The 25244-nt window shown below is 41.0% G+C and overlaps 1 protein-coding gene across 5 annotated transcripts; it reads right to left on the reverse strand.

Annotated features, from left to right (window-relative positions):
• Positions 1-288: 288 nt before the first annotated feature.
• On the reverse strand, positions 289-23372 carry arhgap44a (Rho GTPase activating protein 44a). 5 transcript variants are annotated; one of them, XM_072443237.1, is made up of 23 exons: positions 23069-23372; positions 13903-13942; positions 13610-13729; positions 13338-13414; positions 12999-13110; positions 12745-12821; positions 12555-12669; positions 12072-12140; positions 11911-11992; positions 11587-11714; positions 10432-10543; positions 9296-9377; positions 9074-9154; positions 8885-8998; positions 8716-8807; positions 8021-8204; positions 7302-7319; positions 7043-7231; positions 5601-6116; positions 4615-4760; positions 4151-4543; positions 3484-3534; positions 2485-2620 (listed from the first exon to the last, which is right to left on the reverse strand). In XM_072443237.1, the coding sequence occupies exons 1-22, from the start codon at positions 23119-23121 to the stop codon at positions 3527-3529; spliced, it is 2808 nt and encodes a 935-aa protein (XP_072299338.1). In that variant the 5' UTR covers positions 23122-23372; the 3' UTR covers positions 2485-2620; positions 3484-3526. The 5 variants fall into 5 exon arrangements, with proteins under 5 accessions (XP_072299334.1, XP_072299337.1, XP_072299336.1 ...); XM_072443233.1 differs by lacking the exon at positions 3484-3534 and having other exon boundaries at positions 289-2620; XM_072443236.1 differs by having other exon boundaries at positions 289-3534.
• Positions 23373-25244: the final 1872 nt, after the last annotated feature.

The raw sequence follows: 25244 nt of genomic DNA on the forward strand, positions 1-25244 counted from the left end.
CTGTTTTGCATTACATTACAACACGTAAGGCACTGATTCATTAACATAATTTGTATTTCATAGGCACGGCTTCGTCAATGTGCTTCTTCTTCTTCTTCTTGGTAAATATTTCCACTCCTAGTTTCCCTGTTGGGTAGTACCTAAGTCATCTTGCTGATCCAGTCATACAGGTTACACTCACTGTTGTCATAAATCTGAATGGGAGGAAAGCTGTGATTTGTCATTGGTTTGTAACATTGTTAGGAATGTAGGGAAACATCAACTGTAAAAAGACCAAAGGAGAACAGCTTATTACAAATGTAGACTTTAATATATATTTATTCTTGACATTCTGATCAGATTTGCAGGTATAGGCCTCACAGTACACAAACTGTGTTCCACTTGCTATGCTAAGCAGAGGCAAATGAATGGATGGCATGGTGGGCTCAACAAGCAGCGACTTCATATTCAGTACACTAGTAAAAGCAGAGGGAGGCAGTACATCCACACTCATCACCCACTCCTGTCCGTATTGCTATGAAAACCCAAACCGGACCAGTCAAAGAAATCCCCATCCACTACACACAGTCCTTTGTTATTACATTGTTTACCCTTGTACAAACCCTACAAAGACAGTGTTTGACACAAATGTGGAATACAAAAGGTTTCTCTAAACGCATGCATTACACATCCTTTTTATTTTAAACTTTTCCCAAAATGTAAACAAATTAAGTTTGAATGGTGAAGTGGAGAAAATACGCCCTATTTATACAGTCAATATTCTTATCTCTTACTGAAAGTTAAACAATAATAAAAGGAAATTGTAACTGATGAAATACAGGGTACTTTATCCCTGCAGTATCATTGCGTTTATGAATTACACATGCTTTCTGGTAGATGAAGCATTACATGCCAGCAGGCCATAATAAACCTTGTTTACCTTTTTATATATTGGACTCTTTGAGTAAAGTCACATTTGGTCAACACAAAAAGACACCTCCTCAAATGTATGGCTCCAACATATACAAGACCTCCATTATTTATAAGCCTGTAAATGACCAGCGAGGCCACATGTTGACATAGAATTATAGTCACCACAACTACCAGTGTAATGGGCAAAATAATTGTATCTTTAGTTACAGAAATCATCATTTTGAGAATCAATTTGAGAATTTATCTAATTCGCATTTCATAAATAAGATTAAAGGCTGTGCCTGGATCTGTGACATTGTAATTGCACAACATACTTAGTGTCTGCAGCACATTTGAAAATGAGTTTGATTATTCTGGATTAGATAACATTTGCTTTTGAATTCACTTATCTTCACCTATTTGTCCAAATCGCGAATGTCTTACATAACACAATTCTATTAATATATCAAGAGCTTGTGACAAAGTTGGAAATTACAGGATTGAGGGGGGAAAAAACCTTTGATGAGGTGTCTCTGCGATTGCTGCAGCATCTTCGTAACCTGGTATTTAAGTGAGACATCACAAATACTGTGTTTGTGCAGGACCAAAAATAAGGTGATTATTTTATCAATACATATTCCACACATGATAAATATCAGCACATATATTATCGTATATTCCAGTTAGTCATAGACTCTTCATCTCAGATTTATATACATAAATTTATGTACAGGTTTTTGTATTTACACGCGGGGTCAAAGGTCACTCAACCTGAAGCACTTAAAACAAGATAAAGATTGATACAAACCTAAAGGCAGTGATGTCCTTTATCATCAGTCTGAAACATGGGCGTAGGACTTATTCTGCAAAGAGGGTGTCTGACACTGCCGTTTTGAGGCCCTTGGCACCAAGAGTTTTAGGCTTCATGTGCAATGTATCTGTCTATGTAGAGAATAACAGTTCATGGTAACAACATTCTTTTATAATGTGCTGGTACGAGGTGATTTTAGGTGTTAAATGATGTGCAGGGTAATGTAAATACTTTCTGATTGACACTGAGTACACTATATAGTAAAATGTAACCTCCAGGCTCCGGGACCCTCTTTGGGTCTTGACGAGATGTGCACAAAGCTTGTATATTACCCTGTGAGCAAACACTGACCACTATCCACTCACCCTGTAAGACTTTCACTGATCTCAACAGTAAATCGTTGTCACGTGGCCATTCAAAAGCACATACTGATAAAGCAACTGAAAAAACACTTACGAAAAGGCAGACCACTCTCGGGAACAAAAAATATTACTAAAACAAAGTGCTTAAACTATTCAAATACTGTTTTTTAATCCAGTCTTTCCATAAAAAGGCAACTGTTCCTCCACAACTACATGTGTGTGTGTGTGTGTGTGTTTTGTAGTCATGCATGTCATAATACTGTATCTTTGCTGTCTAGCAGATGTGCAACAGGTTAGGCAGGGCTCAGGTGGGCATAGGTGAGGCCAACTGTTTCCCATCAGACCTTGGTCACGATAGTTAGCAGGATGTACAGGATTAGAGGCGCTGAAAGCTGTTAGTGTCATAGTGTGGTGCTCTGCGGCTCCTCCTCAGCCACAGCATCCCTTTCTGGAGAGTCTGTCACTGCCATGGACCGCCTGCAGGGGGCGCCGCTGAACTCATCGATGAGGCTGTCCAGATTGACATTGATGGAGGGGATTTCATAATTGAAGATATCTAATGGCGAGCATGTGGGGAGGATGATGAGCAGAATGGTGAGAATGGAGATGGCATGAGGAGGGCAGATGAGAATGACAATGAAGTGTAAAACGGAAGAAAGCAGAAATTATATTAATATTTTTGGGTTTGGATTTATGACACGTGGTGTATGAGTTCTGACCTGGTTGGAGGAATTAGTATATTACGTGTGCTTCATATTCTACACAGGGTTTTTTACCAGTGTATTCAAGTCATTTCAGTGTGATATGTGAGTTTTTCAAAATACATGAAATTCACTGCACAAAGACACATAACTCTTTACAATACTGGCCGAGTAAACCAACACAGAGGCAACAAGATGTTTGATGGCACCAAAAGACACCAAGTGAGAACCAAAATCCACCTAAGATATTTTTTTTGCATTGATACATTTATAGTAACTGCTGCTTTTGTATTTGAAGCAGCAGGCTCAGGCAGACTATAGCTCCTGTAGAGGAATGAGATGAGTGAGGCAGCGTAGTAATAAAGTGCAAGGCTATTAAAGCAATGAACCTGCCAGTGTAGGGGGTTTACCTGATCCCCCTAGGCTACAGGCAGGGCATGTGAGGGGGCATGTGTTTGCTGCTTGGATACTGTAGCTCAGAAAAGCAGAAAGACTTTAAGAATGGACCTTACACTGCACGGACAATGTGAGCGCTGTGTGGCGCTCTCGAGGAAATCCTTCAGCCATGCACTGTTTGAACAAAATGTATACTTTTCAGATCAGATCTTAATTGTGAATGATATGACCATTGTGGCAGGCTACAGGAGGTCCAGAGGCAGCCACACGGAGATGCCAGGCAGTGAAATGAAGCGCATGGGGCGGGGTCGGTCTGGCTTACCCTAAAGTCCCCCTCACATTTAGCCCACATTGAATCCCTGGCCTCATACGGCTGCAAGGTACACAATAGTAGCAGGGGGACAAGAAAATAATGAATATAACAGTGAGATAAGGTATGTATTGTCTGAGCTGCTAATTACCTATCACACATTATGTAAAGTGTAATGTTTGGGATCTAGGCTCCACTCCTGCTACTGCACTGAATAGAGCGGACGGTGTGTGAGCGCTGTAAGCTGCTGACCTACCTCTGCCGAGTGAGGGTCTGGGTAACACAGATAAACAGAGAGCACAAGATGAGTCGAATGGCAACTCCAGTACAAGCAGGACAAGCTATGCTTCTCTGATGTTTCCACATTACCCAGAAACATCGATCACAGAACACAAGCAATGGATACATAGGTCCAAATGTTTTTTCTACAAGTGCACGAAAGTTGAGTGTAGCACAGGTATCATTCAGACATCTGTGTCTAAAAGGCAACTTGAATTCATTTAGATATTCATTTGAGGAGATGACAGATGTGTTTAAATCTATGGTGAGTTCTACAGAGTCAGTCCCTACACCCGCCCACCATCTCCATTGGGTAGAGCCACAGCGAGTCTGAGAGTGGGCCGCTGCAGCCCCACCTGTGGTGGGGGTGACGGGGGTGTTGCCATGAGGTGAAGATTACCTGTGGACATGCTCTCTCCAGGTGACAGGCCATCCATCAGGCTATGCTCCAAGGGCTGTGGGGCAGAGTTGGTCCCAATGAGTCCTGGGGGCACTGAGGGGGGCTGGGGGGGCGGCAGGCTGGGTCTCTGTCGGGGTTTAGGTGCAGGTCGGGACTTGGTGAGTGTTCCTGTCAAAGAGGGCGGGGACGACAGACAATGTGGTCCTCCGAGTGGGGTCTGTCCTGGAGAGGAGGGGGGCAGTGGCCCTGGAGGATAGCTCAGTCCGAAGGGAGAGGGGGTACTGGGAGGGGTGGGAGACAAGCTGACCGGTGACGGCTGTCCCGCGGACTGCTCAGGCATCTGAGACTGAGTGTATGGGACTTTAGGAGGCACTGGGGCCAGTTTTTTAGAACCTGAACACAAACAGAACTTTACTTTAGTTACTACATTCATTGTTTAAGTTAAAGAGCACACCAATCCTAACCTTTGCGCAGAGAGTGCGGGCTGTGCTCTGTAGAGTAGGGGCACTGGCTGCTGCTCTGGGGGTGACAGTGAAGAGGAACTGTTGGAGTCGCCACCTGGATGCCTTTGTGTCCAATTACAGGGGAGAGCTCCTTACTCTTCAATGAACTGAAACAAGTTTACGTTAGCATCAAGAGTTGCATAAAAAAAATAGAAAAATTAACCATTACCATCAACATCATACACCACTGGCTAAAAACTAAAATACTAAACATACTGTGTCAATATAAGCATTTCTGCTCATGATTGACTCTGTCCAGTAGATTGACAGACCCATGACACAGTGCTTCACCTCAATTTCTTTTGCAATACTACATTCCAAACTCGATTTCGATACTAGGAAAAGGCATGATACTCATATTTTGATACCAAAATGATACAAAAAACACTCTTCCTTTTGATAATAGAAAATAAAACCAAACCAAACTTTTTTTGTTTATGTTAATGTTAGCATGTGGTCTCATACTACTTCTAATATTGATCAAGATCATTCTAAAATTATACAGGAAAGATCTACTTTGGCCCTATTTATGTGCAGTTTTGAATCAGTGTTGATTACTATCTTGACAACCCTAAGCGTTTACTTATACCACCAACATTGTAATACATCATATTTGGGTATCACTGTGTCCAGGGACCACACTAGCTATAAAATTACACACACCATATCAAACTTTATTTGCCAACCTATATCAGCATATAGTAAGCCTCCAAATTCAAGTGTTGGTCTTGCAGTTATTGTAATGTGTCATTTTATCATGAAAGTAGAAAGTACCAGTATCACGGTATAAGCCATATTCAGTTGCTAGGCAACCAGATGCCTGGACAACGCGAATGCTACAGATTGTGAGGTACTGTGTGTCAGCTGAAGGGGGAGGGAGGACAAGCAGAGAAAAACAGCAGCAGCGTCAGGCTGCTCCACTGTAGGCAGGGGTGTGTAATATTTACCTAGTCAGTCTGGGGGGTCCTCTCTCTCTGGCACTTGGACAAGCGGCCCATGGAGGGGGCGGGGGTGCAGATGAAGGAAGGCTAGGGAGGTTACCAAAGGTCTGATCATGGCGGGTGAGAACCAGAGAAGTTTTGATGTACAGAGGTGACGCGCTTGTGTCAGGTGGTGGCGGAGCATGTGGCACGTCACCAGGAGGACTGTGCTTGGCAAAGTGCAGACAGCTGGGTTTTGGGTTTGAATTGATATCGAGTGAAGAGGAAGAGGAAGAAGATGAGGAGGAGGGGGGCGGGGCTGGGGGTGTAAAGCCAGACCAGCGCAGGGGGGCTGGAGGCGATCCTGGGGGCTGAGACTCTGGACCTGGTGCCACTGGACGGGCACAAGGGGGGGGTTTGGGATAGAAGTGGTGCGTCATACTGTGGCACGAAGACATGGGGTAAGGTGGGGGTGGCCGCTCCTCCCCCTGTGGCGGGTGGGCATGAGAGGTGTCCGGCCGATTGGGTAACACGTGATCTGAGCTGTAGATATTAAAAGAATAGACAGCAGAAAAAAACAGCTCCAGTGACTGAACAGGGAGAGCTGTAAGCTGGTTATGACCAGGGTGTTACTGTTAGTTGGCCCATGGTCAGCTTAGTGTAAATACAAACAAGCACAAAGAAATAGCAAAAGAAAGGTGTATTGCCACAAAAAATGAGGTGTTCCTTTGTGCTCATCTTGTGTCTGCACACTGCATGGAGCTGAGAGGATTGGAGCCAGCACTGGACAGCCCAGTTGTTCAGCTGACAGTGTTATCAGACTGAACTGATGACTAAATGTCTCCTTAGGCTGCATATGGAAAACCCTATCTGCTATCGCCCTATAAGACTTGTTTGTATTGCAGGTCCTGCCATCAGCCCAGAGCAGTGTGAAACAGACGCAAAGCCCTTTCATTGGCTGAAAGAGCAACAGAAGAGGTGGGGGAGCCAGCCAAGCCAGAAGCTACATTATCTTGTGTCTGCCACACAGGCAGAGCCAGCAACTATGAGGTGAATTATCATGTGTTTAGCAACAATAATCAAACCATAGCAAAATGGGCAAAAATCACAGGTAGTAAAAATAAGCTGGGAATGCCAATCAACATCAAAATGATGTTAAAAAGGCGTGCATGCTTGCAAAAAGCTGCATACTGAAGCACACTCCGAGTTGAAAGCAGTGTCCATAAGAGGACTAAAACTCCATACAATGAGGCTACAATTAGCCAAAGTGACAAAAAGAAACAGGGTGCAAAAGAAATTAGAGAAAATAAATGTAAGCTTTTTTTTTTTTTTTTTGCAAATTAATAAGGTACGATTAATAAAGCGCAGGAGGGTTGTTATATAAAGCTGAAGAGGAGATGACGGTGATGGTAATGGCAATTTACACAAGCCTTAGCAATGGATATCATGTATAACCCACGGTGACGTACCAGGCTCGGTCGCTGAGAGGAGGCGTGGCAGAGGGCGACGTTACAAACTCCCCCGGCTGTTCAGGGATCAGTGAGTCTGCGGAGGACCCTGGAGCGGGCATGCCCGGGGGAGTGGACGATGTCTTTCTCGACAATGTGGACGAGCCCTTACGAGAGACCCAGGTGGTGTCCATCACCCTCACGCCCATGCTGCCATAACAATACAATGTTATGCATTATTTAATGTATTTAAAAGACAAACAAAGATGAGTACAATTACCTTTGTATTTTCCTAATGCTGCGTTAGTAGGAAGAGAGAGGCAAAGGAGTATGACATGAATACTTCACAATACAAGCCAATGGTAAATGGACTCCATAAGTATTTAAAGAATAATGTATAAAAATATGAATAATTACGCCTGCATTTGAGTTTTTTTTTAAACCTTTGAGAATATCACACCAAAAACTATATATGAAATCTGCAAAAGACTACAAGAGGTATAGCTCAAAAATACAGCGAGAAGTCCAATGTATTAGTGCTAGTTAATGTAAGATTAGTGTTTGAAAAAAAGCCCTGTGGACTGCTCAGGACAGGTGACACGCTCACCAGACTGTGAGGGAGGAGAAACTGTGGGAGGAAGAAAACGATGAAGGAAACCAGACTCACTCTGTTGCTATAGAAACAATGCCAATCAAAGCTATTCATTCTCAATAATCAGTTTAATTATGTTGCTGTTGTGTAGAACAATACAAATACTAAGTATAGGTTGATTGATTAAATGCGAATGAAAAATACTAAAAGGGTAAATGCTCAATATATTGCTCTATAACTTGAATTAAGTCGCACAAACTAGGCTAAGCTCTCCTGAAAGGACTTCACAAATCATACATACTTTTTACTACTCACATTCAAAATCTGTGTGTGGGTGTAAGAGAGCAAATGCAGGATAACAGACTCGGCATTAAGTGGTAAGAAAATGTTAGCACTTGGCAGCATACCCATCCTTCTTGTAAAATTCGAGCATCATGTTGTCCGTGGCAACGCTCAGTGGGCGACGGCTTTGGTCATGTGGCTGCTTGCGTTCTGATTGGTCCATGTCTGGAGACGGCATGGAGCTGTAGTTGGAGTTGTGGTTGGTGTGGACTGGGCTGCCGTAGCAGCCAGTTAGGTTGAACTCGATTTCTGAGGTGGAGTGGAAGCAGTAGCAGTAAAAGAAACACAAAGAAACAAGTCTGTTCAGCATTGAGTCGGTGAGTGTGCTCTAATGTAATGAGGATGTTTAGATACCCCCAAAAAACTATAGAACCAAATGACAAGCCTGGAAAAAGAAGCAAGACGAGTTCATGGGTAAAGGCTCAGATCCAGAAACTGTACTTCTCTCAATTTTGTTCTTGTTGACTTTTATGTAAAATACATACACATCACATGCATTTGATGAACTAAAAACATTTAACTATAAAATATTACATAATAGATTTCATTTCTTGAGGGTTCACATTAAAACTTTGTTTGAAGTGTTCACACTAAACTTTGTTGACCCCTTGTGGCTGGAGTAGGAAATCTCTCTAGATAAAATAGATGCATTTTCAATATCCTGTTAACAATCTATTACTAAGATAAAACCAAGTCTCCATGGCAAAGCGGTCAAGAAGAATACAACAACAATAAATGCGGGGCCTAAAATACTTCTCACCTCCAGGGAAGAACCAATCAGCATGCTGAATAATAGGTTCAATAATGCCAACTATCTGCAGGGACACTGTCGTCATCATCTCTGTTATGTTCCTGGAAACAAAATACAAGCATGAAGCAAGCATTTTTATACAAATTATAATTATTTTATGTAAACTTTAAAAGCATACGGTTCCGTGTGCGTCCATAACAAATTGGGGCCGAGGACAATCGCCATGTTACCAGGCGTCATCTTGTTTGATTCTTGATATTCACTCAGCTTGGCCAAGAATTTAATCAAATATCTGCAGTAAATGGAAATAATGAAAACAATTTAGGCCACAGAGCATTTGAATGAGTGCTTAATAATAGTTACTGACCTAAAATTATTCAAATTGTCTGTGGGCAGTTTTTCACAAGTTGCCATAAGTGCTTGTAGTCTCTTGTCCATGTCTTGAATGCTGAAAAATAAATGTGTTATTTTATTGATGTGAATCCGGGTTGAATGTTAGTACTTTTCATTTTGGCAGCTCGCATTTTTTAAGACAGCCTCACAGCCAGTGGCATTCACAAAACACTTTCATGAGAACATCGCAACTCACTTGGACGCCTGTATCCATTCGTCATAGAGTTCAGTGGTCATTAGTGGCTCTGGGAGTTCGCGGAGGTATGATTTTAATGCCCCTGTGGATTTTGACAAAGCAAAAAAATAAACATTTGGAAGATTGAACTGGCAAGAGTTTTGAAAAACAGGACTGCACTGTGTTCTTGGAGAAGCTGGTTAGTACTATTGCCAAACGCAGCCATTTCCATACTGAAATAGCACATAATTATCACTATTTATCCATCAAATACCTGAACAGGAAAGTTTGAATAATTTTAAAATAATAAAAAACTAAAGTTAGGACCATTTGAACCTAACGTGACGTACAGATTACAATAATAAACCAAAGATACTTGTGCACTGTATCCCTTTGCTGCCACACACAATCTATTTAATAAACACATTACATTGCATATTTACATTTGTTCAAAACGGATTTTAATGAATGTGCATTGTCCTGTTAAAATAAATAAATAATAGTGTTATACAAACTACAGTAACAATGCCAAATGCTAATGTAAACTAAACATTGTCAGTCTTTTTGTCTTGGTTGTCACCTTTCTGTTGATCATGGTTGTCATAGCTAAACTCCTGGGAAATAAGAAGACACATGTACTTTTTGGGGTGCACGGTGGCAAAGGCGGTTAGCGGGTTCGATTCCCGGACCAGACCAACATCACATTTTCTCTCTGGGTTGAGTTTGCATGTTCTCCCCGTGTTACCGTGGGTTCTCTCCGGGTTCTCCGGCTTCCTCCCACCGTCCAAAGACATGCATGTGTTAGGTAAAAAATGCTAACTCTAAATTGGCCTTAGTGAATGAATGTGAGAGTGAACTGTCTGTAATGTCTATGTCTCTGTGTTGGCCCTGCGACAAGTTGGCCACTGTCCAGGGTGTACCCAGGGCCCGAAGTCACTGGGATAGGCTCCAGTCACCCGCGACCCCGAAAGGGAACAAGCGGTAGAAAATGGATGGATGGATGTACTTTTTATGTACCAAATTGTAAATGGATGCCTTAAATAACCCGACTGTGCTTCAATGCATTTCTCTATCTTCTGTTGTTTAGTAATCATGTGCAGAGGCTTGTTGTTATGGCGATAGGCTCTGAACGAGTCACTTATGTGGGTGTAGTTCACCTGCTATGGCGTGTGGATCAGAGGAGTACTCCTGCACATCCAGAACCCCACAGTCCAACGAGGCCTTCAGCTTCTTCAGCTTTGATGCAGAAGGTGCCACTCTGAAGAGACCCTGCGTAGATGAGTTGAATGTAGTAGGTTAGTATTATTCAAACACACATTTGAAAGGGGACATTTTATGTTGAATCAACTTTCATGCATTTTAACCTTGTTAGTAGGGTGCTTCTTCATCATTAGTTAATTCCCCGTACTTAGTTGTGATCATTTTAAAGATGCATGCGTGTTTAAAAATGTCACATAGCCATATAACATGTGGTATGAAGAGGCGGGGCTTAGCAGTTTTGCAGGTGTGAACAGGAAGTCTCTGGACGTGTTTCTATTACTGAGCTGTTTTAAATTAATATAGCAATTTACACTGCACAACATGTAAAATTATGATCCATTTATGTTATAGTTTAAAGCTAAATACCGTATGTTTCGGACTATAAGTCATTTTCATAGTTTTGGCCTGGGTGCGCCTTATACTTATATACTTATACTCCGGAGCGACTATTACTGGTTACTTTCACACTTGCAACCTTATTTCATACTCCAGTGCAACATATATATATATGTTTTTTTCTTCTCTATTATGCATTTTTTGGCTGGTGCGACTCATAGTCCAGAAAATACTGTGTCTGAAAAAGCATTATACGTCTCCTTTAATCTACACTACATAACTTTTTGTGTGAAGGTACCTGCTTGTCTCCATGGAGATTTTATTTCTGTGCCTAGATTGTTCTACAGTATGGCAATAACGTATCTATCCATGGAGACAAGCAAGTAAGTGAGAGGCGCAAATCAGGCAGCCCTGCTAACTGTAAGGATGCATGTCGTTCAAGGTATTTCTGAGCCATAAAAACACCTGTAACTGAATAAACACGAGATAGATGGGTTTAATGCCATGCTGTGGAACATTACTAGCAAAGCAATAACATCTTCATCTTCTTTCCACCAGAGAAGACCCATAGTGTGTCTAACATAATGATACATTTTTTTAAAGAAATAAAAATATCTTGTATCTCCACAGTTAATGGATAAATAATACATTGTTAGTGGCTGATTGCTATTATAAAGAACACTATGACAAACAGAAACACAAACAACGGCTTATACCTCCTCCGGCATGCCACACTCCAGCAGCATCGTGACACAGGCCTCGATAGGGAAGGCGATTTCTCTTCCGCTCAGGTTCAGGTGCTCTTCTAGGGACTTGCCATACGACGGCTTCTCCACCCACGCCTCTGTAAAAGCGCGACACAACCTGGCATCACACCGGCAACAACCGATTCTGCCGCCGCATATTTTGACTTCTCGGTTAAAAGCGATGATTATTACTCTCGGAAAATATTTACGAGCCCCCTCTTGTGCTCAAATGAAAAGCAATTACAGCGGGATCCGGGCCTCGCTGTGTCCTGCCCGTTCCTGCGTGTGACTCACCTTGCTGCGCTTTAATCTGGGGCAGAATACTGTGAAGAATCTCTAATGATTTCTGATGGTATTCGGCCTGGGTTTCTATCAACTGTTGACACACAGGGCTCTGTATCACAACGGGGTTCAGACATCAGAGAGACAATAATGCACTGACTTCATTTACTTACCGTCTGGAAGTAGTTTGCATAGTCGATTTCTTTGGCCACAAAATTGTACATGTCTGCTGACAACTGATCCTGAAAGAGACCGCGGGGCCACTATTAACATTATTTATTCATTATTTATTCATTATTTATTCATTATTTATTCATTATTCATTCATTATTATTCATTTACGGCTGTTCTATTATGGCTGCAATTGAATAAATGCAAGTCTGATATGTTTAATGCCTAGTTCTAGTTAGTTCCGGTTCTGGTTGACTAATCGGTAAACTCCAAATTAAATAATAATAATTAGAGAAGCGAGAGCGTGTGATGTTAGTTAGCGTGATGATAGTTTCGCCAGCCGGCTTTTAAAGATGGCCAAAGATAGTTAAATTCTGGGACAGTGCAAGGTAAAAAAAAAAGGTATAAAAGTAGTAACAGGTAGAAAAGTAGTAAATATTGACTCTGCATTATGACTAAAGAGGTGTGACTCCGCCGTGACTGACCCTGCAGATCTCCATTCGGGTGGCGGCCTCCTCCATCTCCTCTCGCAGGGACTCGGCCTTGGCTCCAGGCTGAAGTGTGCTCGGGTGACTGGACGACTTGGATGACTGGTGAAATCTACGGGGAGGTGAGGGGACTATCTTAGACAATGATTTCACAAACAAAAGAAGAATTATTTCCCGCTTCTTTCACCTTGTCCGCGCGGAGTCCATGTCTAAAACAAGTTTAGCTAAGTGTTTTCTCTGTTTCTGGATGTTGGGAATATCCACCTGAAGGAGAGAACGCATACGAATTTAGAATATGAAAGTGCATAAGGAATGAATGGATAGTTTTGAACGTGTGTGCATCTCGTGTGGTCCCTCAGCCAGTCGCAGCGATTTCCATGTGACAATTCTCCCATCAGCCACGCCTAATTGTGTTGTTTGAGTGACTATTGTAGCGCTCACCTCAGCAAGCACATAGAGAGGCTCCACCACATCTCTCTCTATCTGAAACTCAAACTGGATCAGCTCCTGGGCCAACTTCTCCTCTGTGTCTCCACATATCTTCAGCATCTTCCTGTTCATTCATAGACAAATACATAGAAAATAATTACAGAGATACAAACGTTGTCCAAAACTTGCCCAAAGAAGCCCCTATTATGCTTTAATCTGGTCTATAATTATAATCTTTGACACATGCGGATCATTTTCTGTTGGTGAAGCCGTTGTAATAGGTTAAAAGTGACTAAAAGTTGATTTTTCTTAATATGTCTTCTGTAAAAGTGAAACAAATACGACACTCACCCTAAAAGAGAGTCATCTCCCAACACCGCAGCCCCTTCAACCAAACATTGTGCTAAGACTGTAAGTGGTAGTTTTTTCTAATAATGTGAAAGAAAAAGACTTAGATTAATTACACAGGCAACACAAATTAACATATCTTTACCAACCAAAACCACATTTCTATTGATTCCTTTATTTTCATCATATACATTTGACATACATGAGTGCATTTTGGAAGAGCTGGTAAATGTCAGTGTTACACAATAAGTCATAATGCTGAATGGGGCACTCACCGAGGGGGACTTGACAGACCTCTTCTCCAGGTCGGCCCCCTGCTGGCCCTGCAGACACGCCGTCAGCTTCTTATGGGTGCTGTGACTCACTTGTTTGACCAGATCCAGGCGCTTCTCCACCTGCAACAGCGTACGCATCTTATTCTCCCCCCAAGGCTGTCATTACCCCGCTTAATAACATCATTCACGGCTGTTAAATTACTCTAATGAGAAAGGCGATGGTGATAATTGCTTTTCATTTAATCTTCAAACTCATTGTGTACGGTGTGGGATGATAGTGTGTCTCCGCTCACCTGTAAGAGGTCGTCACTCAAGACCTCTGTTTTTTCCGCCCTGCAAACAAGACATGAAATATGAACGGTTTAGGCAAGGCAGTTAGTTTGTAAGCGCTATTCATGTGCAGTAGGGTTTTTGCGAAAAGGAAAGATATGGATGATAAAACGTTACAATTTCATTATAAGTAATAAACGTGCAATAATACAATAATATGATATGATAATCTGAATCTATAGTGAATTGTGGTATTCCCAGCGGTCTCCCATCCTTTCTAACCAGGGCCAAACCTACTTATCTTATGAAATCAGACGAGATCGATTGAGCATTCTTAAAGTGGTCACGAGGGATAAAACGAGATACGATTTACACAAGACTAGAGTTCACAAGTTTACAATTTAGCCTAACACTTTTTTATTTGTTTTTGAAAATATCTGCTGTCATTGTAACTCTGCTTTTTTTTTTTTTGACACTTTAACTCGAAAAACTAATCTCACGAGAATTCTATATATCTGTGCATAGGTTTAATTCTAACCAACGAGATCTTGTGACACAAGACCTTTTCCCATCCTTAAAGGCCACTTATTGTCATGTGTGCATTAATACATCTTTAATAGTACAATTCCATTCCATTTCTACTCTGATGCTCCACTCATTTGTTGCTTGAGTGTGGGTTAAAGTATTTTTGGATAATGTGGGTGGCTTTCTCAAATTTCAATCTGTTATTATCCAATGTATTATTATTGTTTAATCCTGAGGCCAGAACACTCACACAGCATAGCCGGACCTAATTCAGAGGCCACTTGATCAAATGTGGTGTCCCACAACGAGAGGGAACAGACTGTGGACTGAGCCAAACACTGGCAACGAGGCAGATAAAACTACTCATCTGGAGCAGTCAATGAGGCATCACTGCTTTACTTATGCCATCAGCACCTTGACTCACAGTAGTACTTCTTCAGCAAAGTGCTTCCAAACTACAATTTTACAAAAAGGGAAAAGAAGCCATTTTACTGTTAGTATTTAGTATTATTAATGGCCTTGAACAATAGTTATAGATGAACATACAGCATTTAGCATACAACTATGAACACCTGTCTATTATTGGTGGCTATATTGTAGGAATGTATAACAATAACAAACATATCATTATGATATTGTATTGTCCAAAGTCACACAATAATATTGTTTAAGTCTCTTTGCTTAAATGTATACATTTGTTGCATAAAAAACAGCATATCAAGAAACAGTAGGAACAAAACAGACCATTTCCGTGAAGGGAACACGAAGACAGAAACATTTTTAAGCAGTTTAATTATTAGGACAGCAATTGTTTGTACCAAAGTCTCATCAAGGCATTTTAAAGGTTTCACAATAAATATTGTAATAATGTCATACTGAGAGATTTTGATACATCGTTATTATTATGTCATAAGGATTCTGACACTGACAATATTTGAGCCCCAATTAAATCAGCTGTCACTGTTTGAGTCCCAAATCAAATCTTTTAACTTTTAACTTATAATTTATCGACTTACTAACAAGTAATCAGTGTGCACCTCACACATGACATGCATAATCAGTGTATCACCCATAGGTTGTGCTTTTTGGGTTTAGCTCAGCATGAGGCTCAGACCTGCTGACCCTGTGGCTTTTCCCCAAAGACTCTCACACACTTGACTCTCTCTGTTTCCTTTTCCTGTCTGCACAAACTCTTCCGGCCATTGTGCCCTTGACCCAGTCACTGCCCAATGGAAATTATGATCTTTTTCTATTATTCATCTCAAAGTAAAAGTGAGTTTTCCATTTCTATTGCTTTCAGGGACATTCTTTTGTCTGCTGTCTTCTTTCCTGCTTCATCACCAATACTCTTACAGTGAAAGTCTGGCGGATACTATACATTCCAGTTTAAAATGCCATTTCATGTATAATTGTCGTAAATGTATTAGCATCTTTAACCTTTGAGCGGGGATGTAAGTGAACGGACATGGGAACTGGGTCAAAGCATGTTGGCTCTGCTCACAGCCTCCAGGATCAGTGAGCGAACAGGAAGTAGTGTTGGATACAGCACTTTTGCATAAAATGTGCAGCATGATCCAGGACTCTAATGCACATAAGCTAGCTCTAAGTTAACGACAACGAGGAAACACAGTAAACATTGCAAATAAAAGTTGATCTTTGCAGTTATTGTTTATTTTTGCGCTGTATCTCCATAATCAGTATTGAGCACCTCTTCTATGGTGGCGGTTTGTGCTGCAGCTGTGAGCCGGCCGTTGTCAGCTGGTTTGGACTAAACCCATGAGGGCGGTGGAGCTGAGGGACTCTAATAAGAGGGGGACAGGACGGCAGCCCAGCAGTGAAATGTGAAACACCAGTCAGACTCAGAGTGGCAGAATGAATTAGCGATCAACCTGTCAGGCTCCGCTCTAGTCAGTCTGTCAGGGACACGAAGGCAGATAATATTTCAATTCTCTTCCCAAAAATGTTAATATTTGATATCTGACCATTAATGCAATTGTATGGTGTGCACACTAGATTAGGGCTGCAATAATTAATCAACTAATCATTCAACTATAACACTAAAGCACACAAAAGGTATTAACCATTTCCAATTTTCATCAATACTACAATTTGTTGTCTATATCTAGAAGCGTTCTCTTGCTGTGTCTCCAACTTTATTGGGTTGATAATGAATTTAAAATGTATTTATGTAAAATAGAAATAGTCATTTGACAAGTTGATGAATCAGGAAAAAAATAGCAGTTAGTTAATTAGTTGTGGCCCAACAGTAGATCAAAGGCAAAGAACTAAATGTGTGACTTTATCTCAAAGTAGAAACTAGTTGGAATTAGTCAACAAAAAAGCTATTGGCCATTTCTTAATAGATATAGGCCAGGGAATAAATGAAACATGGAGAGAGTGGCTGCTAAATATTGTAGTGTTGCAACGAAACAAACATTTTAAAATCAATTTCGACACTAAAGAAAAGGCCCAATCCTCAATGTTGATTTAGAATCCACAATGGTGATAAAAATACAAATTCTACACAAAATAATGTAATACCACACACACAAAATAATAGTTGTTTCTACAATCTTACAATGTGGCCTTTTACTTGTTCTGAAATAGATCCAGAAAGGTCCGCATTTGTTCAGTTTTACTCATTTGCATCTATACTTAAATAAACGTATTAGCATTGAATAGAACGGGGAACTTTGCTATCACTGGATTTTACTGGCGCTAAAAACGCTCAGCTCCTCAAGTGACGCAAATATAATGTTAATTTTTGTTCATCTATTCTAACGTGGCCACAAATGCACAACTTTGCCCTCGGCTTCAAAAGGCACGTTTTATCTTCACCGTCGTCTTGTTTGTTTTCTCAACACTGGTATTTCCTGTGTACGAACGACAGCAGTTACAGCACGGCGCACAAAGCAAAGAGCAGAAACTGTCACTGGCATAAACAGGAATATAATAAGCAGGGAGTGTGAAATGTAGACTTTCTGAGTGTGGGTAAATAGTGAGCAGGAGCAGAGCTGAGTAAACACAGGAGGCTGGCAGTCGTGTGGGTGGTGTCAGCGGAGAGAGGAAGAGAGGGAGTCGATGGAGGGGGCAGGTTTAGGAAGACAACCATCTGTCACTTTAGAGGCATTCCTTTACCTGGAGCCGCTGACTAAATACACAGACACTCAAAAGAGATAAATGTAATAACCTCAGTGAAAGTGCCCCTGATCACTTGAGACAAAGTGAGAGCACTGCATAAAATTTGTATTCAGAAGTTCTCGTTCCAAGAGAAAGAGAAGAGAAAATAATAAGCAAGTATTACCCAACATAATACTATTAATACTCTTATTATTAGGGTTGGGCAATCAGACAAAAATATATAAATCAGACAAAATGTATCAAATCAAATAAATATAATATAAAAATCCAATATTTATTTCCTGAACATAAACAAGACTGACTTTTAACCACTGACATTTAATATATTATAGTCCATTTACTTCCTCCAATGTCTTAAGTCCATAGGATTGGCCTTGGACCTCTCGTTTAAAAAGATCGTAAGTGATTATTGACAAGACTGAACCAAAAACTAACAGCACAGGGCAAATTTATCTTCACTTCACGTCTGCCAACTGCACAGCAGTCTTGCATAATCAAATGTTCAATCTTGCGATATGTAAATGTGAGATGGCCATGTGCTCACCCTGCAGCACTCTGCATGGCTTATGACAGCATAAATAATCTATGTGGGCATTAACGAAACGTGAATAAAACTGCACTTGTAGTCCTGGACATATTGTGCAGGTAATGAGCCAACATGTGACTGTGGTCTACAGGTTCAGAGCCAGGTTCAGACTGTAAGAAGAACACAATAGAAGCCAGAGTTGTGAGTTTTCTGTGCTATTGGCCTTGTGCAGTGGAGCAGAAGGGTTCCAGAGACTCAGCACTGCCTCCAACCCTGGCATCAGACACACAGTCACACATACAAGCGTTAGAGATGAATATTTCTACAACAAATGCTTTTTACTGTGCAGTGCAAATGGATTCAAACCCTTTTTTCTCCCAAAGACAAGATGAAAACGCCGGTAGGACGCAGACTTACTAAAACAGAGAAAGCCTCTTACTCTAGTTGTCCAGTAAACTAGGTCACACTTCGGTTAAGTATGCAAGAATAACTGAGAGGGAGGCACATGCACGTTTGGACCAAAACAATTCTCCTGATGTTATGACTGTGGAAGGTCTGTGCTGAGGTTCGGGCGCATGTTTCCACAACTCAAGTCATTTAATATAGTCATAGTCATTTAACGGACATAATGTGTTTGGTTGAAGCAGTATCATCCATGGGTTTTAGAAATATGACAATCTAGGAGTGTTGCTATAGCGATTGACAAAACAACTGAATATTTTAGCAAAAAAGTCCTCAAAATGTTGGATATAAAAGCTAAAACACATGAATTGGAGCCACTTGTTATTGTAATTTAAGCAATATAGCATTCACACCGATCCGTACAGCACATTGAATCAGTGTATTTATTTATTTGTGATTATTCAGGTCACAATATAATCAAAAGAACCAAAAAATAATAATCGTGACAATTTTAGGATTGAAATTAAGCATTTTTAGGTCAATCTGTAGTCCATGCTTATACCGTCATGTCAGAAAGTCAAATGCTCCACGTAAAAGAAAGAGCTTATTGATGCTTGACAAAAGTGTAGTTATGCTAATTTTTGGTGCTGTTGCTAGATTACTAGTCGATCTTAAATTGGACACTAAAAACTAAATAAATAAATGCAAGATAGGTGTGTATAAATGCCAGTGGAATTACATTTAAAGCACAAACATCTCCATGGAGACAAGAAGTGTTTATGCTACGACGTCATGTTATTTTAAATTCTTGAACATTTTATATAATTCATCAATCCAAACACGAGCAAAAACAATCAGTACAAAATAAGTTTCCCACCAAAGTCTGAATCTTTGACATCCACGTGGAGAAAAGAAGACATAACAACGCTTCTGACATTTTGTTGAAAGCATAATAATAGTTGGGCTGAAGATCTATTGTTGGTGTTTTGTGTGTGCACTGGTTTTGGAGAATGAAGGGAAGTGAGCATGTTGAGAAGGAGCGAGGCTTGTGTTTGGGATTTTATCAAGCAATTCCATCTAGAGTTCTAGTCAAGACTTTGGTTGGGTTTTTAGTTATTTTCCTTCTGTTGCTTCTGGGCTTTTGGGTTGGGCTCACTTCAATTAAATCTGTAAGGTAAACCAATAAAGTAAACCCAAAATTATTGTTATTGTCATAGTAACTTTACTTTATCATTCAGAGGTTTGATTTGATAAAGCTGATCACTAAGAATGGTAATCTATAAAACAATGTCAGGACGGTCACAATGATTATTTAAGAATTGACTAGTCAAATGATCATTTATTTTTGTACATTAAAACTTTTAAATATATTTCAATCAAAGAAAGGTTTCTAGATAATATTTACAAATAAAGTTTACAGTATATGTTTTACATTTATATTTATAATGCTGCTTTGTTGTAAAATGTATTTTTATATGTGTTTTAGAAACTGTATGGATAACAATTACAATTGTCTGTCATTCTGGAGGAAAGAGAGAATGCATTTGTGTGTGTGAAATTACATCATCTCCCTTTTGATGGCCAAAATGGTTCTTGACAAAGCCTCTTTCTGACCTCCCCGGCCGGCACGGTGGCATCTTTTAGAGGCACTAATGGTGTTAATTCAAAGCTATCAACACAGCGCTTTTGTAATGGAATTAAATCTGTCCAACAAACACGCCTGACTGTTGTATTTCTAAAACAACCAAAACTGCACAACTGCAAAGAACCGTCTCTGACCAATTAGAAAAGGGAAAAGGCAAAAGCCACATTCATATTCAGGGGTTGGCTCGTGTTACCTGTCAGTGAACATATGCTCCCTCAGTGCAGGCCGTGAGGCCACTTGTAAAAACTTTGTACTGAATTTAAAAGGAAGGCTTATTATTTGTACATGAACTACAAAACAGTCATATCTATTTATAGAAACTCTGAGATTGGAGTCGGTAAATTAACAAGAAATTATTAGATGGTAGCCATTTTCTAACATTTAGGGGATAGTATATAAACTAAATGTATACATATTGTGAAGTCTGCATTTAGTTATAGGCTTAGGGCAAAAGGAAAGAGGAACATGAAATAATAAACTCAAAGAAAAGACTTGGGAACGAGGATGCTAGCATGTGCAGTTAATAAAGGTTTTGTAAGGCTTGATGCTGAAACTTTTCCTGAAGGCAGAAATTCTGCAATTATCTTGAATATGAAAAGAAAGATAAAATGTAGCTTTAATGGTACATGTACGCCTCCCTCTCTTCTGTGTAGCCCTTTATCATTATGTGCTGGAAACAATCTTGAACCAAGCTGTCCTAGACCTAAATAGGACAGTGAGTTGGGAATAGAGAAATGGGTCAAGAATAAGGGAGGGTTATTGGAGCTGCTTCAACCTGGCATGTTTGGACATGACACACACTGTAACAGACAGTGAAGAATAGAATCAGAGCTCACCGCTAACGACGGACAAATGATTTCCACGTCATGTAGCGATGACACACTGTTGTATCTGCTCCATAACATATGCATGAGCGCACATACTCCTATAGTCCTAATGCACGGAGGGGATTGGTCAAGCTGACGGTCACATGACACACATCTCACCCTCAGGAGCAGAGCAGCGGCAGCGGCAGCAGCAACCTTGGACCAAGAGATGCTGACACAGCACACCTGATCACCAACCCCCACTACTTTATATCTCCAATATCTATCGGAGATAAAACACTCTCACGCAAACACAGTTTGTTACTAATGTGAGAAGAACAAACTGTTCTGCTCTTATTTCACCTATATCTCACAGCAAGCTGGTCCCAGGTTCAACTCCCAGCAGAGTGGAGTTTGCATGTTCTCCCTGCGTCAAGGTGGATTTACTTCCGGGCACTTTTTTACCCCACGCACATAAATCATAAATCGGGTGATCCAAGAAAAAGGCTCTCCAGACCATGAGCCTTGCTCACTGCAGTCACCAGAGCTACAGGTTGTTCCAGTAACATTGAAGGATTCAAATACAATTCCTTAAAATAACTTTAGTATAATGTTAGTCACATTTATGAGAATGAGGGCAATTTCATTTAAATGATTTTAAGGTAAAATGATTATTACAGCTTGTTACTCTCCTGTAAGCAGATGAACTGTGAATATTGTAATTGGTTGTGTTCCTCCTAAGACTAAAGCCCTGACACGGAGCATAATGTGTGAGCACATTTCTGTGTTTTATAGCAGACAATTATGTAAAGTTACTTTATCCCTCTTTGTGGTACTGTTAGCAATAGTCAAACCTATGCTCCATGAATTGTTAAGATATGGGCAGGGTTAAAAACAAGGGCATTACTGATGACTGAGTAACCACCCATCACGTGTGGTAATGGCCATGACCAACAGCAACGTCACTAAATACATTCCAATGCAGGTATCGAGTATTGTGCAAATACATTTCCAGTTTTTAGTATTCTTCCCAACGTGTGTGGTCCTCTTGTGGTGTGCTGCGCAAAGTATCTATATGATAGAAAAATGGTGTTTCTCATTATGGCCTAAAAGAAAAAGTCAGACTCAGCAGGCTGCGCAGCAGGTCACTGACAGCTGCATGAATACCACTTAATGGCCAGTGTATTGAGCTTTAACAGAAGCACAGATATGAAGTGATCAGCCTTCTCTCAGATAAGGCCTTCTTCTTCTTGCCCACGTCCAGCCTCACACCCACATAGACCATAATGAGTCCCACTACCTTGGTTTAAAAAGAAGAGATGTGTCAGAGAGTAACAGAGATAGGACCAACTGAGCCTGCAAGGTGTGTCCATCTACAGCCATGTGCCACTTACACTGTCAGCTCAGAGTTGATGACTATAGGGTCCAAAAGCACCGGGTAAGGTATGATCCAGGATTCAGAATGCAAACGTTTGACATTAAGTCATTGTAAAGCCAACATGTAAAGTTTGAAACATGATTAACAACCCCAATCTAATGAAATCTAATGAATCTAACCCAATCTAATGAATCCAACCCAATCTAATGAAAAGCTGCAGATGGGGTTTAAATGCCAATACGACCTTCAGAAATTGAGTGAATCGATAACCCACGCCTTAAGGTGCTTCCCTCCTAACAGCTGACTGTACTGCGTAATAAAAACAGTGCGCCGTTCCCCTTTTTTCTCACGTCGCAGCCAACACCGCATCTCTGTGCATCATACTGGCAGGTTTGATGACAGGGGATACGTCCAGCCACTAATCAGCTCCGTATCATCACTGCAGCGCGGTTTAAGGGACATTGTGGCGTGAGTGGTGCATTTGAGTCGGTGTGATCATGCTACAGCCTCTTTAATGTATGTCCGTGGGCAGGTGGAGCAGGATGCGCCCACACGCTGCTGCTGCGGTAGCCTGCCCTGTTCCAACGGACATTACGCATACATGCCTTGGATCAGCCTCATCTTTTGTTCCCCACTTTCACTTACATGCCACAGCTAATTGGCTGATAACAAACAACAAAAGACAGGCTCTTAATTCACCTCTGACCAAAAGCGCATTAAAGCGCTCTCTAATTGCCGGTGAGGCGCGCGTGCGGTGGCCGCTTACCTTCCCACCGTTTGGTTGGCGAGCTGTCGCATCCGATTGAATTGCTTCTTCATCTTAAATATTCTGGCGTTAGCACCTACTGTAAGGAATAAAATTGTGCATATTTCCTCTCAAAATAACGGGCTGCCCTGCACAGCGGTGTGACACAAAATCCTGTCTTCCATGTTTTCTCTTTGCGCATCTCGTTCCGTGGTTACATTTTTTTCCTCCAGAATCCGGTTCTATCATCTCTATATTAGCCCCATTGCCGTGCTCTGCGTAGGGATGCTGAGCTCAAGCGTTTCGCCGCGAGCACAGACGGAGCAGCGGCTGCGATTAAGGGCGGCTGCGCAGCAAGGAACTCTGGGAAATGTAGGAACTGCGCACAGTTTTATTGTACTGCGTATCCAGCCTACATTTGAGCGCATGTCTTAACCATAGTCACTAGGACCGTTCTAAATATGGTTTAAATGATATGTCCACATGTTTTTTTAATATTTCAGTTGTTTAAAGATGTCCTTCTGATGAAAACAACAGGCTATAGGTCCAAAAGAATATACTTAAGCGTGGACAATAAAGAGCCTAAAGATAAAATGTTGTTTTGGTGTAGTTGTTTCAAATTAATATCCTTCTAATGATCATGTATTTTTCATTGACACTAGGTAGAGCTAGACTTAGGCCAATGCCGTGTCATTTATCAAAGCCTTGCATTTTCTTCAAATTAGAAAGTTGTCTGTGATTGGCCCTTCCTAATGAAGAGTTGTGGGTTTCACGTGTAATGAAAAAGCATGGCCGCTAGGAGTCAGCCTTTGTCTGTTGTGCATTATCCGGGCCCATATTCTTCCTCCTTTATTATCTGAACAGCTCTGCAGGGCTTGAACATATTCTGAGCTCAGTTGATCAGATCAGGTCATTTCATATTCATTTAGGCCTGGGACAATGGGATTTAATTGTGCACTTTAATTGTATAATTGATTTAAATTGAGTGCTTGGGTGATGTCGGTGTAATCCCTCATTCGTCCAGGCGTGTTCCATAGTAGAAAAAGCTTCAGTTGTAGTCAGATGACTACAACTGAAGCTTTTTCTACTATGCTTGGGTGAGGTTTATATCATGCTCGGGAAAAAAATTAAAAATAAGTTATAAGTTTATAAGTTTATTCATTTGATATGGACATAGCAATTACACTGGACGAACCAAATGATTTGTTTCAAGTTTAGAGGAAAAATTGCTCATTTTCAACACCTGTCCATGGGAGGCTTTTGCTATAGCATAAGTATTTCACTAGGGGGCAGTTTCTGCTCTGATTATGCAAGGGTTAGGGTTAACCCTGCACAGTATATTTTCAGAACCTAAACATTCTAGTTATAGGGCTTGGTGGATAACAAAAAAACATTAGGGACACAGTAGAAAGGCTCAACTTGCTCCATTTGACTCAAAAGGTTGTACAAGCTTAAGGTTGTGTCATTCCTGAGAAATGTATTATAGACAATAATGATGTTAGCCACAAACCACTTTTCTTTGTTTGGATAAGAAAATAAGGCCCAAGATTCAGTGAACCATATGGCTCCAGACGTTGTGACACTGGCGCACACGCTCTTATTTGCGATGCCTCTTTGCTCGTAGTCTGAGCGCTTTAACAGGTGGGTCACACCAATGTGCCGTGGGCTCTGGGGCTTCAGGCAGTAAATGATATAGAGAAATGACTCTTGTCTGGCCTCATTAATCTCCTTTGCTGCAAACTGAGAGTGGTGGACCATGCCTCAGCCTTGATCTCCACCTTTTGACCTTGTTTGATCATTTGTTTTCATTAGTCCCCCACTCAGCCCGGCCCAGACTGCTAAAGCTGCGTGAGGATCTCCAGGGGTCTTCTCTTGCTCCGGACCCTACCCCCAAAAACGTACGGTTACACAAGTCTCTGGACAGTCCTAAATCAAGCATGGATGATTTCTTACATCCGGACCCAAATGTTACGCTCTTCCAACCATAATCTCACTACAATGACCTGAACGTAAAGTGCTAAGGTTATTTCAAGGGGATTTACCTCGGGAATGCAGTAACAATCATGTATATCAAAACATTGGACAATTTTTCATACAATCTCCTGCTGTTTCCTGTCACTAACTCTATTGCCTCGACATCTGGGGACTAATTGGCTCCCAGTTTTGGTAATGAGGCCTTTGGTCAGGTCATAACCCC

Source organism: Eucyclogobius newberryi, unplaced genomic scaffold, assembly GCF_026437365.1.
Source record: "Eucyclogobius newberryi isolate DKJ021-1_F unplaced genomic scaffold, fEucNew1.0.hap1 SCAF_13, whole genome shotgun sequence".
NCBI classification, from domain to species: domain Eukaryota; kingdom Metazoa; phylum Chordata; class Actinopteri; order Gobiiformes; family Gobiidae; genus Eucyclogobius; species Eucyclogobius newberryi.

Excerpts from the sequence above, each read along its gene's own strand:
- arhgap44a (XM_072443233.1), bottom strand. The coding sequence starts at position 23,121 with ATGAAGAAGCAATTCAATCGGATGCGACAGCTCGCCAACCAAACGGTG. Across the intron at positions 13,111-13,337 it reads GGAGATGACTCTCTTTTAGG|GAAGATGCTGAAGATATGTG; the intron begins GTGAGTGTCGTA and ends ATGAATGAACAG. Across the intron at positions 4,761-5,600 it reads GGACCCCCCAGACTGACTAG|TTCATTGAAGAGTAAGGAGC; the intron begins GTAAATATTACA and ends AACTTGTTTCAG.